Source organism: Lygodium microphyllum, chromosome 26 (assembly GCF_053477565.2).
Source record: "Lygodium microphyllum isolate KBCC chromosome 26, Lygodium_microphyllum_v1.1.10, whole genome shotgun sequence".
Classification (NCBI taxonomy): domain Eukaryota; kingdom Viridiplantae; phylum Streptophyta; class Polypodiopsida; order Schizaeales; family Lygodiaceae; genus Lygodium; species Lygodium microphyllum.
The window spans coordinates 28,907,699-28,923,783 of NC_141160.1; the positions used below are offsets into that span (position 1 = coordinate 28,907,699).

General features: G+C 41.2%; 1 protein-coding gene across 2 annotated transcripts; it reads left to right on the forward strand.

Annotated features, from left to right (window-relative positions):
- Nucleotides 1-1,243: 1,243 nt before the first annotated feature.
- Nucleotides 1,244-15,817, forward strand: LOC148013091 (flocculation protein). Of its 2 annotated transcripts, XM_087668566.1 has the most exons (6): nt 1,547-1,683; nt 1,802-2,361; nt 12,516-12,631; nt 13,243-13,486; nt 13,576-15,102; nt 15,276-15,816. In XM_087668566.1, exons 2-6 carry the CDS (start codon nt 1,903-1,905, stop codon nt 15,534-15,536), a joined length of 2,607 nt encoding a protein of 868 aa, XP_087524692.1. In that variant the 5' UTR covers nt 1,547-1,683; nt 1,802-1,902; the 3' UTR covers nt 15,537-15,816. The 2 variants fall into 2 exon arrangements, with proteins under 2 accessions (XP_087524691.1, XP_087524692.1); XM_087668565.1 differs by having other exon boundaries at nt 1,244-2,361; nt 15,276-15,817.
- The last annotated feature ends 268 nt before the right edge of the window (nt 15,818-16,085 follow it).

Sequence of the window (16,085 nt, forward strand, 5' to 3'; positions counted from 1 at the left end):
TTAAAAAGTTTAATCTAAGAGAGAGAGAGAGAGAGAGAGAGAGAGAGAGAGAGAGAGAGAGAGAGAGAGAGAACCTAGGCCTTACACATTAGAAAGAGAGGGGGGAGGAATTTAATTAAAAAAAGGAGGGGGAAAAGAAAGAGAGAGATTATAAGTGAGAGAGAATGGAGGGGGTTATAATTTTAAAAAGGGAGGTGAGAGGAGGGGGAAGCTTTAATGAAAAAAGGGAGGGTGAAAAGAAAACGAGAGATTATAAGTGAGAAAGAGGGGAGGGTAGGGGGTTTTGATTGAAAAAAGAAGGTTTGGAATTAATAAAAAAATGGAGGGGAAAGAGAAAATGAGACATTACATGTGAGAAAGAGGGGAGAGGAGAGGGTTTTGATTGAAAAAAGGAGGGCTGGAAAAGGGGTAGGTTCTGGAAACCCTTTGGAGGTTCGGGGCTTTCCGAACCTATAGCGAAAATAATATAGTAGTAAGATATAGTAATAGTAAATATACATTACCTTAAGTATATTAAAATTATTAATATGGCAAATAATTGGAGACATAAATAAATCAAATATCTATGAAGTATTATACTTATTAATATTAATCTACTCAATCATATAATAAATAATTTTAGTTATATGTAGTATATTTTATACTTCAAACATATTAATAAAACACAATAAACATGATAGTAAATACGTGCTATACCAATTAAAAACACTAGTTGAGTAAATATAGAATAAGCATTATATTTAATAAAATGTCTAATTGATACAACTAAATCTTTTGGCAATCATAATGTTTTAATACTATCGATTGCTATTAATGTAAAAATTAAGTATTAATAATAATTATACACTATATCTTAATGATAAATTTGCCCTTAAACTCACCCACTATGTTTATATTTATTACTACGTCTCATTGAAAGGAAAAATCTATTGTGTTTGGCAGGGGCCAAAATATCTGCTCGCGAGAAGGTGCTCTTGGCAGGGAACAGGCAGAACTTATAAAATTTCGGGCAAATTTTTGAATCGAATAGGCCAATCGAAAAATAGGAGTATCAATAAACGCGTGACTACTTGTTTCGCGGTCAAAGGGGGTGCGACCGGACGACACGTGGAAAGTGCATGACGTGGCGAGGTTCAGGCCCCACCACCTAACCAGGGCCTCTGGTTAACCGGCCAACCAGGGGTTAGGTCGGTGTTCTTCTTATTCGTCTTCTTTGCATTATCGTAACCTGTGGTTTCTTTTGTGTACATTCCTGTCATTCTCGCCACAGCCAGACCGGCGATCCCCTCTCGTCGCAATCCTCTCTGCATGACTCATGGAAACCCTAGCCTTGCCAGCCCCCTTTACCCTTAGCCTGCCCGCATTCATCGCACCCCCCCCATCGCACCCTGCGTAAACCCTAGCTTCTCTCCTTTCCTCCCCATCCCCATCGCCTTTGGCCCTGTTGGTCGTATCCATTTCGCCATTGTCATCATGGTTTTCTTCAATAACTCTTCCGTCCCGGCTGCAGACAACTCTGAACACGACTCCTCAGAGGAGGAGTGCCCTTCCCCTTCCTGCAATGTCGACTCTGGGGTCTCGCCCCCCTCTGGCCCTTGCTCATCCTCCCAGGCGCAGCATTCGCAGCTTGTCGTTGATGTCCGCCGTCGCACCGGTGGCAGCTCATCTCTGCTCGACATCTCAGTAAGCCACAGCATTTCACAACAACCCCACAGCACTGAGCTCTCGAGGCGAAGCCCTACCAGTGGCACGATTCCCGTAAGAAGCGTCACGAGTTTGTGCTCCCTCTTTGATCTTGCAGGTACTTCAGGCTGCACATCGACCTATGTACATGGAAGAGAGCTAGGTGGGAAATCGAGTGTAATTGCTTTGCAAGTTCCAGCATCGTCTTTGCCCCCGCCAATGAGTGCGGCAGCAGCAATGGTGGACTCTTTTCAGATGAGCAGCGCCTCTGCCTTTTTCCCACATTATTCTAGCAGTGATCAACGGCTGGTTGATGCTAGGCCATCCATTCGGCAAAGCATGCCTTGTGTGCCTTGTGAGACCAGTCGGAACCCAAGTGTGCCCACACCTGCTGGGATTCATGGAAATCATGATAGAAGTGCAGGAGCCCATATGCAGGCCCCTCAGAGCTCTCATGCAGATATCATTCATCGGCTTTCAGAAGTTCTGCAGGGCAGGAGTGTGGAGGATCTTGTTCTGCAGCCTTCAGAAAGGGATAACACAATTTCTCAGTTTCTACAAGCACTCGATGTCCATGTTGTTGGCGCCTGTAGGGCAGATGAGCGGCTGCGCCCAATGCTTCGATGGAATACATCTTATTCTGGTGCTGATGGACGTCTTCTCGAACATCTGAACCAGGTGAACTTTTCATCTCAGCATAACCATGCTGATATTAAGCTCAAAAGTAGTACAAAGGAGTGCAAGGTTTTTTCAACTTGCAGAGTGCATTCAGTTTTTTCAGGTTCTGTCATTGTTTGGTTTGTATGATAAGATTACAGTACAGCTTTTGCATGCCCCTTTGCCTGATGTTTAGTTGCTTGCTACAATTCGTCCCTTTCATATCTTGATCCATTTGAACCACATGTTTATGTTGTACTGCTATTTGTGTCTTTGAATACTCTTTTAGCAGTTGTATTTTGGCATGCTTGTTTTGAAGAAAGTTATAAGCCAGCCATATTCCTGGCTTTTTGATTTCTTATATAGTCTGGGGGTTGCTTCATAGAATTCTCAGGCAATGCAAGTGATTAAATGAAATAATGTGGTGTACAGTTGTTCCTCCATGAAAGTTGTGTTCACAATTTAATCTCAGTCAGCCATAGTCTTATAGAAGATGCCAAGTCCTAGGTATCATAGTGAGTTGCACGTAACAGTTCGTTACAGCATAATAAGGTAATAAAAGATTGTACTGTAGCAAAGAGCAACAAATAGCTGTCTTGTAAAAAACAAGAAAGGGTCTTCGAGTGGTAAAAGTGATTGAATGTGCTGGCAGCAAAGGATATTGAGATCGGTTTGATTGGTGATGGTGAGGCAGAAGAACTTGCATTGAGGGTCCATGGATAAGGATGAACTTTTTGGTTGAAAGGTAGTTTGAATAGCATTCATACAATGCGTGCATTGCAATCTTCAGTTTGGAATGGATTTGTTGCGCCCTTGGTTCTTTGATTTTGTAACCAAGAGGTGATGTTTGCTATTTTAGCTCAGCAACATTTTTCTCATCAGTCACTAGTTTTGGTTAAAGGAAGCCTTGATATTTGCAATTGGAAGACTAAGATAGAATCATTTTAGTCACAAGTCTTGAGTTCATGTATGGTTTATAATTAAACTTTTACTTCATGGCTTTCAAAAACCTTGGATGAAAAGATTTAGCAAGTGCATATTTCATAAAAACAATCCACAATAATAGTCAAGCACTCAATTAGGGATACATATAGAGAAACACAAACACGGAAAGTTCCCCATGTTGGTTGAATCACTATGGTTGTTAGCGATTTATATGTTCATATCCATGCATCACAATCCTATAGCGTAGGATTTTGAACAAATAGTGTCTAAGTTTTATTTTCATTCGCTGGATTATGTTAAATTATAATCTGGGTTGTAGATTCTATTAATTGTGCATATACATGGAAACAATGTCTCTAGTTGTGCATGTGAATAGTTCTTAGGACTATATTTAAAAGTTGTAGAATTATTTCCAGCACCGCTATGTTTGAGAGCGTTTTAGAGGGAGAGCTGGTGCTGCTCTATTGTTGTATGAAGGACAATGCAGCAAACATTTTCATGAAGGCCTTTTCATCACCTCTTATGCTTCATCACATGCACCTTCTTGGCCTTTAGCGACTCCCCAGGATTTGAGAGGAGGTGTTAGCAGTCAATGCGGTTTTTGCTGGCATAGCCTTGTTGTGAGCTCCATCAGAGTCTGGTTGAGGCATAGGAGCTTAGGAGCTTTATAATTGTCCTTGCATGCGTTTGTTAGGTGCTGTCATTCACTGTATTTCCAGCTTGTTTGTCTCAGCATTTGCAGCCTGTTTTAGGTGCTTATGAGGCACTTTCCATGTGGCAGCTGGGTGGCATTCAGAGCCTGCGAAATGTGGCAGGGGTCTTAGCAGTCAGTGTACTTCTGTTGTCATCTCTCTTGGTTGTCAGCTTAGTCATGGCCGATGGAGACATAGGAGCTCTGACATTATAATTGCATGCATCTATTAGGGGCTGTCATTCACTGCATTTGCAGCCTGTTTCTCTCTGTGTTTGCAGCCTGTTTTAGGTGCATTTATGAGTTCATGTGAAAGCTGGGCAGTATTGACAGTCTTCAGGTTGGTCACTTCTTGCACATGTGGCAGCAGGTTGGCCCTTTTTGGGTGGAGTCAGCATATTTCCAGCCTTCGTGTCTATGTATAAGCAGCCCCAACAGCAGTGCCTTCATTCAATTTGATCATTGTTTTCATTCTCCTTGTATCAATTCCATTCTTTCATCATCTACTTCTCATTTTGGCGTCCTACTGATGTGCTTAGTCAAATGTGCTAGGGCTGATCGTGCTCAGTCATTTTTGTGTTTTCACATCAGTGCTTTCTCCTTTGGCAGTATTGCGTTCTCTTCTCTCATACAATCTCTTTCACTGTGTGTCATTGGGCGCTTACACATTCCCCATAGGTGTCTTAGGAAGGTCATTGATGAAATCTATGGTTGTGCTCTCACAGTCTGTTTGGAATAGGCAAGTTGCAACAAATGGAGCAATCTTGGTGTCTTTTATTAGCCATACTTAACCTTGTCTTGTATAATTCACATTCACTTTTAAGGCATCAGCAGGTTGTTACTTTTGACCTCAATAGCATTGTTACACATAAGTGACTATGCACGTCTTTAGGAAACCATCCTTGAGAGTATAGTATCATGATGCTGACCATCAATCAATTGATTATTCTCCTCCCAAAGTCTTCATCATTCACATAGCATACCTTCATCTATTCAATTCTTGATCATAGGCAATAGGCACAATTGAAACATGTGGTTTTCTAGATAAAGCATATACTTCTTAGAAAACTTTGTCATTTTGAGCAGCACAATCAAAGCCTAGTAGCTAGTGCTCTGTTATAGAAAGAACATGATTTACAACTCCAACTCTTTCTTGTAATTTCATAAACATGCAAACTCCTTTCAACACACATTGAGTTGCAATAGCTTTTCAGAGGTCAAGTAAAACAGACCGGATCTGAAGTAATATGCATTACAAACTCATTAGCTCTTTAAAACAACCCCAAAACATGCAAGTTACCCAAAGTTTTATTAAATAGTGCATAGTCCTAGAGAGTGTTTTTAGTTTATAGTACTGTCCACACCCCTCCTTGGTGGATATCTCAACTCTTGTTGTAGCCAGGCCCTTCTCCAACTTCAGGCACCCCTTGGCAGCTGTCACTATCATTCTTACTGCACTTTGGAGCTGTCCTAGATCTCCCTTTATTGCTCCATGTTGCTCTCTTGATCAAGCCAACCATTCTCTTGTCAGAAGTGGATATAGCGATGGAACCATGAGAGAATGCTGAAATAAATTGCTGAACACAAGATGAGAGAAAAGAGAAAATACAAGAAAACGCAAAAGAAGAGAACATAGAGATGTGCTCAGGAAATGGAATCCATGTACCAAACACGAGATAGTTGCGTATAGCAACAAGTTATTGGCTGCGTGGGCATTGGCATTGGCTTCCTCTCTCCTCAGGCATGCATTGGACATTCATTATTCAGTGTTCATTGTTTGTGAGTTACTCTTCACCTTTGTGTTTTGTCGTACACTTGTGTGTTTATCTTTGATGTTCGAGTATTTCTTTACACCTTGCCCCTTGGAGACTCAATATATTTCCCATCTGAATAAGCTATGTCAAGTTGATGGACAGAAGCCAAAGCTTTCATTTGTCTTGTATTCCATTGAAAGTCTCAAACTCTATGGATTGTCCTCCTCCTCCATAATCTTTTTCTTTTTCTTTGGGAGTGAGGTTGTCATACATAAGTTGTTGCAATAACATAGGTCCACTTGCCCTACAGTCTACCAATTGCTTGACCAGTACTTCCTATTATGGGTGCTGAATTTACGTTACCAAGTACTTGAATGAGCACACTTCGTAAATGGGGCTATGTCCCAGCCTAGAAGCTTGGGTGAGTGGCCATATTTGAATGCATCACATTAGGCGGATTAGTTTGCATGTTTGCAAATGCTTTCTCTTGCAAGCTTTATCGATTCTCTGCCACGAGAAACTTGGCCAGCTTATACATTGGCTGCCATAGGTTGGGACACAGCCTTCCTCAAAGTAGCTTGGATGAACAAAGAGTGGCTTAATTTATTGCTGAATCTGTTGAAGATTATTACTCTATTCATTATTTTCAGCACCCAAAATAGGAGTAGGTTTCTGAACTGGAACACTCGATTGCTGAACTTGCTGAAGATTATTACTCTATTCATTATTTTGTGTTGGGAATAAAGGCCCTCGTGCCTTTAAATGTGCTCGGGTGTGAACACACCCTTAGTACTTGTACTTACACATATATATCTATCTAAAAACCTAAAGGTACACACTCGTCATTGTACCTACAAACGGGCATGCTCTCTGCTTTGCTCTCTCTCACTCTCTTTGTCTCTCGCTACGCATAAAGACTGATTGTCTCGATTTTCGTGACAGACCTGTCAATACAAACTGGTATCAGAGCGCAGAGTGCACGCTCCTCGAGGTCAAAGGTAGCTTGTGTACAGCTGCTGAGTGTGTGACCGTCGGCAGCAGATAGGAAACGAGTAGTAGTCAGGTAGAAGCAGGCGACATTTCCAGGTAGCGAGCAAGTCAAAACGTCATTAGTGCAATCAGGCAGGTGTGAAAGACAAGTCGCAGGCAGTCGACGAGATTGTTGGATGATGGGTGACAGCTCACAGAGGGCAGGTGACTTGTAGCAGACGTGACGGCAGTAGCGGGCAGCCGTGACCATGCGCGCCAAAAGGTGCATGTGACTAGGAGACGACTGCAGCACTGACGACACAAGCAGGCAGCGGTTACATGCAACGGCTATTGGTGCGCGACGGGGATGGGACCAACAAGGCAAGCACAGGCATGACGGATCAATGGACCCGTCATCCAAAAAGTCTTTTTTCTTCCAAAAAAAAAAACTTTTGAAATTCCTCTCCCTCTAACCAAGGTTTGCGCGTGCAAGCACAAAAGGTCAGATTTGTGTAATCTTGGCTCAAAAATTTGGGGCTTTTTTCAGATTTGGAGATTGTGATGCAAGACCAGCAAATTTGTCTCAGAAATTGCAGGAATTTGTGACATTTTGTCCTCGACATTTGGGGCTTTTCATGTACATGCACAAATTGGGCTGAAATTCACCCAATTTCTCGACATTGATGCACATTGGACCCCGTGCAATTTGGGGCTTTTGCAGTTTGGGCGAAATCTGTGCAGCATTTGGTCACTTTATGTACATGCAGGTTGAATTCCACGCAAGTTGGACATCAACACTTGGTAAAGTTTGGAGGTTTTGCTGAAATTTCTCTATTTTGGCAAAATTGGCCTATTCTATGCATAATAGAGAAAATGCAGATGTGTGGTTGATGCTTTGAGCACAAAATTTTGGGGCTTTTGATCGTTCGTGTCAAGTTTTATGCCCGTGGGTACATGTACAACAGAAATTGCAGCTAAAATTTGGGATTTCTCATGTAATGTGATGCATATGCCCTTGGAACAGCTGTAATCAGTTATGGAATGCTGTAGCACATGGTGTGGTGCTTCTGAAAATTTATTTACAGATCTGAAATCTGTGCTTCTAAGTGGTTATTTATTGCTGGTTGGTACTTGTTTGTACCTTGGTCACTTGGGTGATAGTTTTGGGTCTGCATTTGTTGTTTTTTGGTCACATTTGGGCTGAAAATCATGGCTGGTAGCGATGACAGCAGTAATTTGATGCACATAAATATGCTCAAAGGCTCACATAACTTTGCAGCTTGGCAAAAGTAGTGCTACAGTATCCTGTTGCAAAAGGAGGCAAAGCCGACCAAAACCAAAGGGGCAAAGGCTGCGGACATGGAATAAGATGATTGGGATGAGTTAAATGAGCTTGCACGCTCAACCATAGAGCTATCGATTTTTGATGCCTTATTGTTTAATATTGAAGGTTTGGATTTTGCATATGCTATATGGACTAGATTGGAAAAATTGTATGCACAAAAGAGTGCTGCAAGCAAAGTGTATTGGCTGAAAAAACTTATGGATTTGCATATGAAAGAGGATACAACAATGTCTACTTACTTGAGTGAGTTTAATTCCATTTTCAGCCAATTGGTTGCCTTGAAGTTCATGATTGATGAGGAATTTAAGGCTACTTTCTTGCTTTGCACTCTACCAGAGAGTTGGGATACATTCAGGACTGCTATGAGCAATTCTAATGTGATCCTTTTGTATAATGATGTAGAGAGTGCTCTACACATGGAAGAAATGAATCGGCAGAACAATGCATCCAGTAAGTCCTATAGTACTTTGCATACTAGGGGCAAATCACATCAGGAAGGAAAATATGATAGCAAGGGACGCAATAAATCACGTGGCATAGATGTTGAATGCTATCATTGTGGCAAGAAGGGTCACTTTAAACGTGATTGCTATAAATGGAAGAAAGAGATAGGAAATGACAAGAAGACAAATGATAGCAAGGAAGAGAAGGAGGATATTCAGCCTAAAAAGAGCAGTGTAAAAATTTAAGAGGTGAATGTAGTCACTCATGACAGTGATAGTGGGAGTGACGTACTCTTTGTCTCTTCACACTTTGGTACACATGCTTTACTTGGAGATACAGATGATGACATGCATACCTAGATTCTCGATTCAGGTGCTTCCTTTCATGTCACCCCTCATTGTGAGTGGTTCTTTGTCTATACAAGGGTTGACATGGTGTTGTCCATCTTGGGGACAACTATGCATGTGAGATTGCAGGTATTGGCAGTGTGCAGTTACAGTTTTAGCATGACTGTGTCTTTACACTTCAGCATGTACAACATGTACCTCAGCTCAAGAAGAGCTTGATTAGCACAGGGCAACTAGATGATTATGGTTTTCATATCACCTTTGGCGATGGAAAATGGAAGATCTGTAAGGGATCTAGGGTTATTGCCCGAGGGTAGTGTGCGTGACCATGTTGTTGCCGTGACCGAGCAACCAAGCGTTTCTTTGTGGCATGGCCGGTTGGGACACATGAGTCAAACATGAATGAAAGTGCTTTCTCATTTGGGTTATTGCATTGTCTTCGTTATACTAATTTTGAGCATTGTCATCATTGTATTTATGGTAAACATGCACACGCGTCTCATAAAAAGTCTATTTCTTTAAAATCTTCTTCTCTAGAGTTAGTAAATTCAGATGTATGTTAAGTGCTAGGATTATCTTTAGGGGGAAAGAAATATATTGTCACCTTTGTCGATGATGCTATACGGAAGGTATGGGTTTATCCTATTCATAGCAAGGATGAAACGCTTGACAAGTTTAAAAAGTCTTGTCACTGGTTGAAAATCAGACAGATAAGACACTTAAGTATCTTCGCTCTGATAATGGTGGGGAATATGTGTCCAACGCCTTCAAGCATTTTGTGACAACAAAGGGATAAAGAGAGAGCTCACTGCTCCTCATAATCCACACCAAAATGGAGTTGCAGAGCGTATGAATCGGACCATACAGGATAAGGTCCGTACTATACTGTCTCATGCTGCATTACCCCATGGTTTTTGGGTAGAGACTGTTATGATAGCCGTTCACTTAATTAATGGACGAGCCAGTATACAATGATCATTGGGTTAGGATATCGTCTAGAGCTACTAGACGACTTGACAGATTTATTCCTTGTGCAAACAATGTGGCTGATTATGTCATGTTGACAGACTGTGGTGAACCGTCTTGCTTCAAGGAAGCAATGAACAGACAAGACAACAAGAAATGGTATAAACCCATGTTGTGAGAAATGGAATCTCTTGAGAAAAAAGGCACTCGGGACTTGGTGCAATTGTCTAAAGGGTAGAAAACACTTCCATGCAAATGGGTTTACAAGATGGTCACTTTTGGTTTCTCAACAAAGTACAAAGCAAGATTGGTTGCAAAGGGGTACAAGCAAGAGCATGGAATTGACTTTGATGAGATTTTCTCACCTGTAGTCAAGATGACTACATTGAGAACCATTTTGGGCTTGGTTATAGTTGAAGATGTGGAACTCATATAGATGGATGTAAAGACTGCATTTTCACATGGTGATCTGCGTGAAGACATATATATGCAGCAGCCTGAAGGGTTTGTTGAACAAGGGAAAGAGAAGATGGTATGTAAACTCGAAAGGAGTTGTATGGGCTGAAACAAGCACCAAGAGAATGGTATCATAAGTTTGATACATTCATGCAGTCTCAAGGATTCCATAGAAGTCAAGTGGATCACTACTTGTACACTAAGAAGGCAGCTTGATTATCTTGGTCTTGTATGTAGATGACATGCTGATTGTTGGCAGGGATACTCATGCCTTGGAATCACTGAAGCAAAGTCTTCATGGCAACTTTGACATGAAGGATCTTGGTGATGCGAATCACATTCTTGGTATGCGAATACTCAAAGATAGATTAAAAGGCTTTATTGATCTCAGCAGGAGTATATCTCCAAGGTTTTGCAGCGTTTCAATATGGAGGGGGGTAAAACAATTGGGGTTCCATTGCCTCCATATGTGAAACTCAGTGCGGAGAACAACCCTACATTTGATGATGAGAAGGTTGAAATGGCCAAGATACCATATGCTTCAGCTGTTGGCAGTTTGATGTATGCTATGGTTTTTAAAAAATTAATGTGTACATATTAGTTAATTTCATGTTTTACTAATAGACCTACCCATGTCCAGCACTAGCCATGGATTGTTCTAGACCTGCCATAGAGAGGTCCAAAGATAAATCATGACCCTATGACATGTCGTCTATGTTTATGGTTGATGTATCAGCTATTTTCTTAGTAGGGCTCTCAAACCAAAACAAGCCAATGTTTACTAGGTAGTGGGTCAAATGATTAAGATACAAACTCAATTTATCAAGTTAGGAGAGAGCTCTCCTCAAAGATTGGTTTCCTTCCATTCTTCGAAGACAATGGAAATGGAAACAGCTAGGACACATGAAAAATCCTAAACATGTACACTTGTTCACTCTTCGAAAATGTGAAAGGGAGAACTTTGAGAAGCACAGCCAAAGGTAGTGAGAAAATCAGCAAACAAGCACTAGACGAAAGGCGCCTTTGGGTGATACTTGGGCCAAGTATTAGAAAATAGGTGAAATTGAAATGTCAATGGCAACTAGTAGGAAGTGGAGGTGTCGAGTGAAAAGGCAAGGAATTGGTGATACTTGGGCCAAGTATTAGAAAACAAGTGAAATTGAAACGTTAATGGCAACTAGTAGGAAGTAGAGGTCTCGAGTGAAAAAGCTAGGAAAGGGTTGTTGATGGTGACTATGCTGATACATGCTTTAATGAATATCTTGTTATACAAAAGCTTAGGTTGTCTAGCCTTTTTGATACAATGTTCATTTATTGTTGGTTTAAAATAGTTACACATATGACGTTTGGGCTCTGCTTGAGGTGAGCTTGTTGTTATGACTTTGCTTGAAACCATTTGTCTTGACCCAAAATGTATGTCTCTTAACCTTAGTCTTGTTGGAAAAAAGCCATTTTTGCAGCTATTTCTACCCTCTACAATAAATTCATTCTCCCCAATGGTAATGACTAAGGAAAAATTGTGCCAAGGAAAGGTGACCAACACGAGATAGTAGTTGGAAGGGGCAAAATAAGCGAGAAAATGTATATTTCATGAGCACCTTTGAGACCATTCTTGTAGAAAGTAGGAAATTTTTAGTGCTCCTCAGCAAGTCCCCATCTCCCTCCCCCCCAAAAAAGAGAGAGCTGAAACTTTCATGAAAAATATCAAGAGAATTGCAGTTTGATAAAAGCTGTCAACTTTTCAATAGCTCTAAAAAGTCTTGCTGTGAGTGGTGTTTTGTTAATTTTCATACACTTCTCAAAAGTCAACTTTTGTAGATAGTAAATTCACACTTGAAACTTTGTGTAAGCCTTTGATTCTACCATTGGTAACGTCCCACCAAGTTTGGGTATTGCATGCATATTTCATTTTCAATGTAGTCAAATAGAGCCTGGCAAATTACAAGACTAGTGTTAAAGCTAGCCACTAGCATGCGAGTTGAAGCAAGTAGAGGCTAACGAGGATTTTTCTATCATTGTCCAGAAAGGACCTTTTTGTCGGGGGGCGGTGGGAGTTTTGAGGCGGAACAAGATGAGAAAGTTTGAATGGTTGATAGATGCATTGTGAGCCAATGAAGGAAGCGAGTTCTTAAATGTCTCCACTTCTGGTTTATGTATTTATTGTGCTCAATACACCAGTAGGGCATTAGAAGACTGCTGTTCTCAATGTGTATATTGCACTGAATTGCAATGATGTTCTTCTCTTTTTTGTATGGCAGCATTTCAAAGCACGAGAGCTGGCGATGCTTGCACGCTGCTTGTGTGCACCACTCCTTACAATCCGTGTAGGAAAGGTTCAACGGCAGGGCCGGCTCTTATGCCCCACCAGTACAAGGTATATTTTGTTCAGTTTTCTTTCTTTACTCCCTCATACCTTTCATACAAAATCAACATTTCATTGGTGAATCATGGGAAAGGTTAAATACAGCTGAAAGAGGCCTAGTCTTTATTTGATGCTTCGATCAATGTGTCTACTAGGTGAAGTGCTGTCTTGCTTGAAAAGGCACTCAGAAGGATAAGCTTAGACCTTTAGGATTGCACCAGGAATCTTGTCATATTTTTCAGGCAGCTACCTTAACTAGTAACAGCGGCTTAAGCCATTAGGTGCACGCTGGTGATGGCCAAGAGCTGACGGTGTGGCTCTAGAACTGGTTGTCAAAGGTTGTGAGTTGTGTGCTTAATCTAGCTATGACCATTTGGCTTTGGCATTAGAAACTTGGGTCTACATACAGGTGTGACAGAATCTGCTCTTAAAACAGTCAAACGAATACACATGTTATCATATTTGTGTGCTGAATGACCCTTTTCAAAATTTACTCCAACCATTATGGGAGCGTGAGTGTTCCATCTGGTGCTGTGCATGAGAAGCTACTCTGTTGAATTTTTTTTGTAGTGGTGGTTCCATAGTCAATGCTGATCACTGCTTTTTCTAAATTTGTAATGTAGGGGCTATTTGAGTTTGTCAATGCTTCCCTATTCAGAGATGCGACTCTCTTTTGTTGAGGACAGTGGTGTTGTAGAAAGAATTGCTGCAGTAAAATCATCAGTGGAGATGGCGTGCATAGGCCTTGAGATGCTACAACAGGATCCTTCTGGGAGATCATTTGTCTTGAAGCTTCCAGGGGGTGGGCATGCTTGTTTTTGGCAATCCGAAAAATCAAAGGATGTGGGTGATGAAAAGCTTTTGGAGGTAAGATGGTGTGAATGAATCCAGTGCCTGAAATGCAAATATGTGTCTTCTCTCCTTTTAACATTCACATTTTGAAATTCTTTTCGCAGATAAAGGATCTTCTTACACGCAGACCGACTTTGTCTCAACTTACAGGTGTGCACGAGTCTCGCTTGGACTCATTTGTGACTCGACTTCGGAGTATCTCCTCATCATCTACATTGTTCTGTTTTCCATGCTCATCCTCTACATCATCTGCGTCAGTTGTTCCAGCGAATACCAATGAGATGGGCACTGTAACCTCACCTTTGCCTGTTGTTAGGCAATCTCAGCGTCTCTGTGGTAGCAGATCCTTAGTTCGGCTTGCAAATAATCAACCATGTATTCATGGAAGGGTTCATGGTGGTACCCAAGGAAGTCTAAGTCCACGTGCAAGTGGATTCAAAGAAGGGGGTTTTAGGGGCATGACAAGTACAAGATCACTTGTGTCTTCCCGAGAAAAGCATAGAAGGCGCATAGATGGTTCCAACTCAGCAAGCCCATCAAATGTCTCTAGTGCTCAGTGGAACTCCAATGTGCCTTCTAGCTCAGATGCAGCTCATGTGTCAAGTAAAATATTTCCAAGTTTACACATCTCCATATGCAGTAGCTGTGAAGAAAGAGCCGAACCAAGTGAAACTGTTATTGAAAGGAATACTCTCAATCAACCAGCTTCTACTGGATTGGATCCATGTGGTTTTCTAATGAATGGCTTGTCTCTACCCAAGCAGATGTTTAGCGTACCACTTGTGGCTTCTACAGTACCTATGTCCCCAGGCTTGTTTCCATCTCTACTTGGTGGGCCTGCTTACAATCTAAATGCTCCTCATCCTCCCTTGTCTTTTCCACGACCAGTATCTACACCGTCAATTTTGGCTCCTTATTCTTGTCCATGTCCATTGAGGTCTTCTTCCTTGCAGTATGCAGTCCCTCCTCCAGTCCTTCCTTCAATCAACGAAATGTGTGCTTTGCCATCCTCATCACCCTTCTACTCAGTGAAGCCATCGCCGGGGTTCTTATCACAGACTACCATTAGTCTTGATCGAGTGAACATTTCACCAATCCCATTACCTATGTCTTCAATAGTGAATATTCCTACTCCTTTACAGACTTCTAGTCTGCCTTCATTTTTTTCAGACCCAATTGTTCATATACCAGTTATAGATTTCCAGTCAGCTAACCAGAGCTTTCTTGTCAGTGCACCTCCTACTATTGCCTCTACAGGAAATACTCCTGTACTTCCTAGTTTTCTCAGTGGCATTCTATCGAGTTCAGAAGAATTAATGACTGATCAGGAGCTTCCCACATTGAACATATTTGGTGCTTCTGGAACTTCATCTATTTTAACTGATAAAGAGCTTGAGAAAGGTAACAATGATACACAACCATATTTGATTGACAGCAGATTCAGAGCTCTTTTATCCAGCTGTACAGGGGAAGGAGTTAGGAAAAATAGAGAAGGAGAACCCAGTTCTAGCTGGTGTCAACAGTTAGAAGGTTCTCAAGCCTCAGTATTTGATTCTTCACGACATTTCACTGGGCCTTTGCTTGGGATGGTTCCTGCTCTCATCACAACTGGCAGCCTTTCTTGTGTCGTTGTAAGTCTAGTGTCTGTCATATTTTTGCTAGTGTTGCGTAGAATCATTAGAAATGGGATTCACACAATCAATCTCATGTCTTCTCTGATACAGTAATGCTTTTAGCTGCACCTTTTTCCTGAACTTGTTTTTCACATGGTTTGTCTCATTTGTTTATGATGACGGTCTTACAGAATTATCGACAGGATGGTAGTGCCAATGCTGCAGCATGGATATCTGGAAGCCGTGGTTTGTATGGAAGGAGCTGCGAACCTGGACTTCCAATTTCAACGGCTGGAACGTGTTGCTCCTTTAATGATGCCAGTGTAAATAGTGTTGGGTTGTGCCCATCATCAAAAGGCAAGGGTGTCAATACTGATGTAGATGGTGGTTCAAGTGATAGCAGTGAGGGGTATTCAGAGGACACAGAAAGTGGAGATGACACAAGTACTTAGCATTGGCATCCCACTAGAAATATCATCTGTGTAACTTGTGTATATTGTAACTGTGCTGACTCGAGCAAATGAATGAACATTTGTTAAATATGAGCTACTCTTAACCATCGAAGATAGCCTGGTGATCCTTTGATTATGGAAGGGTATGCAGGTGGCTTTCATGTTTATTACTAGATGGAGCATGCTTGTATTGGGTAAATAGGCTTTGTAAATCAACTCCAACTAAAGGCTACCTGTTTTATATGTTTAATTTCACATTCAGAGTAATTGTTATGCTGTATTAGAAACTGGCAATGTGAACCTGTTTTAACACTCTGAAAGTAACTGCTGATCTTCATCTACACAAAAGTACCAGTATGGTAAGTATGAAGGTTTATACAAGTTATGTTGAAGGAGTGGGAGCCTTTCTCTTGTGCCATCAGTAAAATTTCCTAATTTTAGAGCTTAAGTGGGGGGTTTTTCAAGGTATATAATGTCCTCATTACAAAGTCCGAATCCACATAGATCAAATGCTTGGATTGTGGGAATATATACAAAGTATATAATGTA